General features: G+C 54.7%; 1 protein-coding gene across 1 annotated transcript; it reads left to right on the forward strand.

Moving 5' to 3' along the window:
* The first annotated feature begins 4,588 nt into the window (after positions 1–4,588).
* Positions 4,589–8,444, forward strand: KRT18 (keratin 18). The gene is made up of 7 exons (XM_036090126.2): positions 4,589–5,086; positions 5,844–5,926; positions 6,253–6,409; positions 6,955–7,119; positions 7,226–7,351; positions 7,670–7,893; positions 8,265–8,444. The coding sequence occupies exons 1-7, from the start codon at positions 4,670–4,672 to the stop codon at positions 8,383–8,385; spliced, it is 1,293 nt and encodes a 430-aa protein (XP_035946019.1). The 5' UTR covers positions 4,589–4,669; the 3' UTR covers positions 8,386–8,444.
* The last annotated feature ends 800 nt before the right edge of the window (positions 8,445–9,244 follow it).

Consider the following 9,244-nt stretch of genomic DNA (forward strand, 5'->3'; position numbering starts at 1 on the left):
TTCACCACCTGCCCTCAGTCTCCATCACTTTCTGGATGTGCTCTTCTTGTCCTCAGCCTCCTTGATCGCTCTGTGTATCTGCCCCGTGGACAGCTCTTCCTTGAAAGTCCTTCTCCTTGGCTCTCATGACCTCTCTCTCGTGGTCTCTTCCTAGGAACTGGCAAGAGTCTGGGCCTCCTCCCCTTTCTCCTCTCTTTTCCCTCTGTCTCTTCCTCCTCTTCTTGCCTTAGCTCTCTGCCCACTTCTTTGCTCTGATCCTTTTCCGTAGACCATCTCATCCACTGGTTGAGGGTTTTCCCCAAATCCTCTAGGTGGGTGCTCCAGACAGGGCCACCACATCTGGCTATGCAGGTCGGTTGGTGCACTGGCCAAGGAGACAAGGATGAGGCTGACTTTTTCCAGTTTGTGCAAAGTCCCTAAGGGCTAGCTTTAGCCCTGTGAGTTGCATCCCCTACCCCTGCCTCTCCCAAGCTATAGCCTTGCTTTTCTAGCTGCTCACAGGATAGTTCCCCCAGACGCTGCTCGTAGATCTGCCAAGTCCAAAGCCAAAGGGAGAGAGACTGATAGAGACATGGCCACTGACAGGATGATTTTGAGATGCGTTCTCAGCCACTCAGCTTTTCCATTTTATCTCCTCTTTCCTCGACTCAGTTGTAGCTGCCCCTGCCCTGTGCCCAGATTGAAAGGAAAGAGTGATGAGGAGGAAACAGAAGACTAGAAGGCAGTGAGGTCAAAGTACGGGGGCTGGGAGGAAAAGGAGTAGATGGGGCAAACCAGACAAGAGAGGAAATCCACCGGCTTCTCAGTTGTCAAAGCTTGATCAGGCACATTGTCTCATTCGATCCTCATGAAAACTCTTAGAGTAGATATAACCATTATTTTTATTACCGAGGACACCAAGACAAGTACATTTGCCCAAGATCACCCAGCCAGCAGTGGGACCTTCAACCCAGGTCTTTTGACACCAAGGGCCATGCTCATCCCCTTGGCCCACCCACTTCTCAGTAGATTGGAAAGAGGTAATAGGCTGGGGATGGCATCGAGGTATCGGGGTTGTACCTGAGGAGAGACCAGGAGCACCGGGGTCAAAAGGGGAAGAGGTCATAAGAGTAGGAGAGGGCATCCCTGGTGGATGAGAGCTGACTTTGCCAGAAAAGGCTGCAGGAGGGCCCAGGGAGTTCGAGATTCAGTCCTGTACCCATCCCAGCTGCAGCCCCCACCATCCCACCTGCCTCCACAGCCAACCCAGCCACGCTTGTCAGTACCCCAGCCTCTCCTGGCTCCCCCTTTTCATTAATTGTTTAAATCAAAATCTTTTAGAGTTCCCCCTACATGCCAGAAGCAGGGCTGGGCGTGAGGGAGTCCCACTCTGCCCCACACTCCTTTCTCTTGGGTCCTCTGCAGCTCTGCCCCTCACTCCCTAACTCAGCAGCTCTGGGCCCTCCAGGCAGTGAAGGGAGTTGAGGGGAGCCTCCCAGGACTCGCTCACTCTCACCCACCTTACTGCTTCCACCCTCCCCACCACAGGGGCCTCTCCCTTCCTCCAACACACACTCACACCTGTGGGAAGTCCTTTCTGAAGTCCCCCTCAATCCCTGCAGAAGATGATTGACATCGTCCCCTCCCTGTTTGGGCTATAGACCCCCACCCTCACACCTCAGTTGCTATTCTAAACACCTCCCTCCTCAGGACCCAGCAGGAAATTTCCAGCCTAAATGATGAAGCAAAACCTGAAGGATTGCAGGCCCCCATGACCCTCCCTGATCCCTAACCCCCACCATCTAGTTTCCCCTGGGCTGTCAGCTCCAACCCTCAGATAGAGAATGTGGGAAGGAGGAGGAAAGGGCTGACCCCGTTATCAGGGTCATCTCTGAGTTGACTCAGGAGTTAAACTTGCCTCTCATGTTCCCCACTCCCCTTCAGCAAGACACCAGAATGTGGGGCCCCGAGTGGGGGCAGGGAACATTTCCCCTCCCTCAGGAACCCCCCTGTACTCTATAAGCTTTCTGTCTTTGTTCTGGGAGCCTCTCACCAGGCCATCTCCTGCTCCACATCTCCCAGGACCCGCCTCTTAGACACTTATTCCTCCTTCCCCCTGGCCACCCACCCAAATCCAGAGCCCCAGTGTCCCAGTGCCAGGGATCTGTGGCTCAAAACTCCTCCCCCAGTCCCCACCAGCTCTCCCCAGGCTCTCCGACAGAGTGCAAAGGCTCTGAATCACAGAGCAGTCTGGACATGGTAGAAAAGGACAGGCCGGTGCTAGAAGCCTAAGGTTGGTATTTGCCCAATGCTGCAAGAGGTCAGGAATGTGGCCACTGACATCAGCTACGGGAGATAAGAGCCAGCTGGCAGCTCTCCCCCTCCGGCCCTAGACTGAGCCTCCACAGGCCCCGAAAGGTCCTGAGCAGTTGGAATGGGGTAGGGATCAGAGAACATCTGGGAAGGGGTTTGGTTAAGAATCCTGGGATCTGGGCCTGATCCCTGATGGAATTTCAAGTCCCCCAGGGGTCTTAATTGACTTAGACCTCTTATCATTGAACCATCTTTACAATTAAATTGATCCCCCCTCCTCTACCCTCCTGGATGTGTTTAAGCCCTACTCTGCAGTAAGTAACTAGTATTTGTTTTATGAAAGAGTGATAACACTCACATCCACCGTCACCCAAGGAAATAGACTGGATAGGCTTTATTATTCTCCCTTTATAAGTGAAGAAACTGAAGTTCAGAGTGAAGTGACTTCCCCAAGGTCACACAGCTAGCCAAGAACCCAAATTGGCTGACTTGAGGCTTAGCAAAAACAGCAAAGGCAATACAATCTACATATCTTACTGTGCAATTCTGCCCAACATGACAACTCTGGAACCCCGCAGGGGAACGTGAAGGTGAAAGCGGGAGAAACCCCTTTGACGGGCGGGCACCTCTCCTGCCATGCAAATGAAGCGGCACTTATTTGCCTGCTATTTTGCAGCCATTTGCCTTTTGGCCTTCAGCAGGCCCTGATTTGCCTCTGGCCAGCCCCCACTGAGCACTGTGAGGCTTTCCCCAGCAGAAGGTGGGGGGCCTGGGAGACTCCAGGGCCAAGCCCCGCGTCTGAGCTGTGCCTCCTTCCGGCGGGTCCACTGGCCCAGCTCTACCCCCTCCTTTCCCAGGCCGGCTCTCATGTCTGCCCCCATCTCTTCGGTTCAGCTGGCAGCTCGATAAGAATCAATAGGTCCACTCCCGAGCAAAGAGCACCAACAAGTGTATAAGGCCAGGCCCTGCCGAACAAGCTGCTCATGGTGACAGACTGGAAGGCCCTGTACCTCAGGATTCCCCAGTTCATTCAGCAGGGGGTGGCCATCAGCCTCAGAGGTGCAGGGAGCAGTGGGAACTTTTTTACTTCCATCCTTCTTACCGACGTCCTGATGTGAGCTTCCTGGAGGAGGCAGCTCCCTGGGGACCAGCTTGAGATCCAGAGAGCTTTTGGAGGAGAGGCAGGGGAAGGCGGGGACCTGCAGAAAAATCCTAGGAAGGATGGCGATGGGGCTGGCCAGAAGGGCTGAGTCTCAGCTGGAACATTTCTAGGCGTACATGGCTGTCGCCTCAGACCCTGCACCGTGTGGGACACATCGCATCTGCATGAGGGATTTCAGTCTCTTGCTAGTCACCACTGTTCTCCCAGCAGCAACTCAAGCGGGATCTGACACGCAGTCGGTGCCCAGCAAATATCTGTTGAACTGTGAAGTGCTCAGGAAGTATCTGTTTACCCAAGGGTGTAGGTAAGGCTGACACACGGGTGTTTAGAAGTGAAGAGTGTCCCCTGTTGAAATCACAAAGTGTCCCACTGAGGGCAGGCTTCCATGGGAGTGAGTGGAGGGGAGAAGAGCAAGAGGGAGGGGGTTCAGAGAATCAGTTTGTTTTCAGGAGTCTGAACCTACTTGGTGAGTGAATGTGTTTGTGGGTATTTGACAATACACATCTATATGAGGTGGGCGTGAGTGTGTGCTAGTGAACATGTGCACGTGGGTACGTTTGGAACCAAGTGTGTGTGGTGGGGGGGAGGTCGGGTGTGTAAACCAGCAGATTTGAGGCTCAGGGTTGAGCTACTCTTCTTCTCCAACCCCAAACTTTTCTTCCCCAGGACTCCTGGGACCTCCTAGGACTCCAGGATCCACCCCACCCCCCCACCCTCCCGCCCCAAGATCCTCTCCGTAGGTGGAAACTTGGGCTGTAGGTTGAGGATAATTACAGAGATTCACACCCGACTTCACTCACTCATCTCCCAAAACCCCCAAATTCCAACCTGCCAGGACCTCCTCTACCTGAGGGGAGGGGGGCATAACAACGTCATTTCCTGCCCTGAAACTACACTTCAAGGGCCGACTCCACCTGCTGCCTTGGTCCATCCAGGTTACTCACCCCCTTTCTGGGGGGTCGAGGGTGGCCTTGGCAGGAAGCTGCTGGGGGTGCTGGGGGAAAGGAGGCTGGGGAGGCCCGGGAACGAGATGCGGATTCCCGCCTCGGTCCACCTGTGCCCCAACCTTGAGCGCGGGGACTTGGTGGAGGGGGCGGGGCCTCCCTGGGCCGGTCCCCACCCCCTCCCTCGGCGCGATATAACTTCAGTCGCGGACCTGGCACCCTTCCTGGCCCGAGCCTGAGTCCTGGCCTCTCGTCTTACTCTCCGAACAGCATGAGCTTCACCACCCACTCCACCTTCTCTTCCAACTATCGGTCCCTGGGTCCCGTGCAGTCGTCCAGCCACCGGGTCCGGCCGGTCAGCAGCGCGGCCAGCGTCTATGCAGGCGCCGGGGGCTCAGGCTCCCGGATCTCCGTATCCCGCTCCACCAGCTTCCGGGGCGGCTGGGGATCCGGGGGCCTGGCCGCGGGGATGGCCGGGGGTCTGGCCGGCATAGGGGGCATCCAGGGCGAGAAGGAGACCATGCAAGACCTGAACGACCGCCTGGCCTCCTACCTGGAGAGGGTGAGGAGTCTGGAGGCTGATAATCAGAAACTGGAGATGAGAATCCGGGAACACGTGGAGAAGAAGGGACCCCAGGTCAGAGACTGGGGGCATTACTTCAAGACCATCGAGGAGCTGAGGGCTCAGGTAAGGGGGCCACCCTGATCCCCAGCCGTGTTTGACCTTCCTGTTACCCACTCCCCGCTTCCTCCTCCCCCTCCGCAAGGACAGGAATTTTAATAGGGTGGGGTGCCTTGGCTCCTTCCCGCTTTCTATCTCCACCCCGCCCCCTATTCCACAGGGAGGGGGTTGCCACGGCCTGGATTTTCATGCATAACCCTGGCCACAGGGGCCCCAAGGGCGGTGACCGGGCATGGGAGGGCCCTTTCCCAGGAAATGGCGGGAAGTGGGGGGGGGGGGGTTTGCAGAGGAAGTAGACAGCATGGAAGGTGTGACAAGACCCCATAAAGAGGACCTGGACACTCTGGCTTCTGGCCAAATCAGGACAATTGGAGGGTTAAGCGGATGTGGCTAAGGCTGAGTCATCTAAGAGTAAACAGGAGGCCTACCTGTGGGAGGGGCCAATGGGGGGCACAAAGGGGAGGTGAGCAGGTGCAGGAGGAAAAAAAAAAAATGTCAGGAGAGGGCCAGGGAGAGGACTGACTCACTTCAGGGCTGGCGGGCCAGCAGAGGTCCCAAAGAAGGGGCGGTGGGAACTCTGGAATTTGGGACTCCAGGAAAGGAGGGAACAGTGTGAGGGGACACAGGTGGAAGGGGGTAGGCGTGCAAGGAGAACCTCTTTGGGACCAGAAAGGCTTCACTCATACACACAACACCTTCCCACACTCACCACACTCCATCACTGATTTCCCGTTCATGGAGCCACCTGTCTACAATCCCCCAGATCTTTGCAAGTTCTGTGGACAATGCCCGCATCGTCCTGCAGATTGACAATGCCCGTCTTGCTGCTGACGACTTCAGAGTCAAGTAAGCCTGGGGGTGCTAGGGAGCTGAGGGTGGAGCCAAGCACCATCTGTTCCTGGCTGGGTCGGTCAGGTGGGGCCTCACAGTGGGATCTTCAGCTCTGGTCAGAGCTGGGTGGATAAGAGTTAGGCTCCCTCAACTTATAAACTGATATAACCCAGTTTAAGAATATTGTCCCCCAAGTACTGAGAATGGTGCTCAGAGGATTACCACCTGATCCTGACTCTGGGTGCTGGTTTGCTGTGGCCGTGGGGGCGCTCTTAGGTGGCATGGGCTGAGAAGGTTCCAGGTCAGAGATGAGGTCCCTCTGATCGCCTCCACTCCCACAGGTATGAAACGGAGCTGGCCATGCGCCAGTCTGTGGAGAGTGACATCCATGGGCTCCGCAAGGTCATTGACGACACCAATGTCACTCGGCTGCAGCTGGAGACAGAGATTGAGGCTCTCAAGGAGGAGCTGGCCTTCATGAAGAAGAACCATGAGGAGGCAAGCAGGGGCCACTGGCCAGGCCAGGAACAAGGAGGCCAAACAAGTCTGGGTGGGGGGAATAGACGGGATAGGCCACCTGGAAGTAGCTTGCAGGGACATTTAGAACTACCAGCCTGGGCTCTTCTTAACCAGACTGCTGCCACACTCAGTGGGTCACCTGAATTACAGCGTGATGGGGTCAAGAGGACATGGGTGAGAAAGTGAGGAGAGGACAAAAGAGAAAAGCAGCTAGCACCACGTGTGAGGGCTGATGGAGGAGTGAGAGCAGGTGGAGCTGGAGGGCGGAGAGACGGAGGGACAGAGCGAAGTGAGGAAAGAGAAACCACCTGTGGGTGATAGGTTTGGGCAGGGAGTGGGTGACGTTTTATTCATTGGGAGTAGAAAACCCAGAACTGGCATTGCCCAGAGTATAAAACCTAGAGTCTTCTCCGTGGCTTTCTCCAGCTGATCCCCAGGCCTCCTGCGAGAGCCAGGTGCAGAGGAGGAGCTTTGTCGGAGCTCTGAGCCCAAGTCTCCCCTCACTCTGATCCTCTCTCCCTTAGGAAGTAAAGGGTCTACAAAACCAAATTGCCAACTCTGGGTTGACCGTGGAGTTGGATGCCCCCAAATCTCAGGACCTCAGCAAGATCATGACAGACATCCGGGCCCAGTATGACGAGCTGGCTCAGAAGAACCGAGAGGAGCTGGACAAGTACTGGTCCCAGCAGGTGCATGAGGGGAAGGGATGGGGGCCAGGCTAGGCACAGAGGCCTGAGGGGGTGGGAGGGAGGCCGACAGAGAAGGAGGGACCCGAGGACTATACCCGCCCTGCAGATTGAGGAGAGCACCTCAGTGGTCACCACACAGACCGCGGAGATAGGAGAGGCTGAGATGACCCTCACGGAGCTGAGACGTACGGCCCAGTCCTTAGAGATCAACCTGGACTCGATGAGAAACCTGGTAAGAGCCCTCACTTCACCTGCTCCAACTACTCTTGGCCCTGAACTCTGTCAGCCTCAGACCCAATCCTGTCTCAGCCCAGATCCTACCCCTTCCATCCTAAGTCATGTGCTCAGAAAGAGTGGTTTCTCTTTGCATTACCCAGTGCTCCTACCCAAAACCTTAGTACCTGGCACACCCTAAGTTCTCCAAGAAGTTTCCAAGAGTGAAGGGATGAGCCATCATGGGATTTGGACTGCTCTGCTGAAACTTGCAGAGGCTCTCCCTCCACTCCATCTCGAGGCTCACCCGATCCTCCCCGCCCCCCACCCCCCACAGAAGGCCAGCTTGGAGAACAGCCTGAGGGAGGTCGAGACCCGCTACGCTATGCAGATGGAGCAGCTCAATGGGGTCCTGCTGCACCTGGAGTCAGAGCTGTCCCAGACCCGGGCCGAGGGGCAGCGCCAGGCCCAGGAGTACGAGGCCCTGCTCAATGTCAAGGTCAAGCTGGAAGCTGAGATCGCCACCTACCGTCGCCTGCTGGAAGACGGGGAGGACTTCAGGTAAGTGGGGCCCTCCTTCCACCCTCACAAGCTGGGGTAGAGATACACTTCTCCCCAAAGCCTCTTTGGTAAGCCCCACCATGTGCCGTTCATCGGGGTGGTGCTCTGTGCGGGTTCCGGCGTCTCCCAAGGGAGTAAGAGTGGCAGAGGCTCCCCATCTAGAGAAGAGAAGAGAAGAGACTAAATCTTGCCCCAGCCATACTTAGAGCACACATGGAGTTTGGCTCTGGGTTTCCCTTTTATGGAGGAAGTGGTCACAAGAATGTGGAGATAAAGACAGGGATCAAGAGGGGTTTTTTTTCTTCCCTTTCCTTGACTCCCTGCTACTCTGCACAGCTGTTTATAACTGGGGCTTGGTCTTCTGTTAACAGTCTCAGTGAAGCCCTGGACAGCAGCAGCTCCATGCAGAGCATCCAGAAGACCACCACCCGCAGGATTGTGGACGGCAAGGTGGTATCTGAGACCAACGACACCAAAGTTCTGAGGCGTTGAAGCAGCAGAAGCAGGGTACCCTTTGGGGGGCACGAGGCCAATAAAAAGTTCAGAGGTCACTTCGTGTCTTCCTTGGCTGTTTCCATACTGTGTATAGATGCTCTGACCCAGGAGTCCTCCCTCTGATCAGGTAGAAATCAGCGCTGACCCCAGGGGTTTCCTATAGGGGGAGGGGAGGTTGGCCAGAGGGAAGGTCTGCGTTCTCTTCTGAGAACTCACCTTCTCAGAAAGAGGAGGGAACGGTTGATGAGAATTTGTCTTTTCGAATTAAAAAAGGGATAAGAGTAACATGCACAAATTCCAAAAGGAAAGAAGAAAATAAAATTAAATATTTCCCACCCACTCCAGAGGTAACCTTTGTAAAATAATTTCTTAAACTGGACATACACGAACACATTTCATTTTACTTTGTATCTGTAGGAACACACTATTCTGCAGCTCAAGTTCTCAAACCCTTCTTTCTTTATCTCCCAGCATGCCCTGGACACCTTTCTCAATCACTATGCATACACCTACCTCGCTTTTTTCACCCAGTTGAACGAATGTGGAATCTCTTCTACCTCCATTTGGAATCTATATGCGTATTCCATTTTCCAGAAGGAAACTGTTAGTCCACTAGTGAGGGGAAAAGCATAGAATTGCAATGATTATGCACTCTGTCACCTCTCCTGTTTTGCTAACAATTTCAATGATTTTTTTCCTACCCATTGACCAGCCGAATGTCCAGATCACATACATTTTCTCTTAATCTGTAACAAAGAATAATTACCACACTCCAAATGCTTCCAAGAATCAGAAGCTTGATCTGTGTCATGTCCAGTCATGGTCACCAAACCAATTTGAGAAACGAGGTCTTTCT

The sequence above is a fragment of the Halichoerus grypus genome, chromosome 6 (assembly GCF_964656455.1).
Source record: "Halichoerus grypus chromosome 6, mHalGry1.hap1.1, whole genome shotgun sequence".
Classification (NCBI taxonomy): Eukaryota; Metazoa; Chordata; class Mammalia; order Carnivora; family Phocidae; genus Halichoerus; species Halichoerus grypus.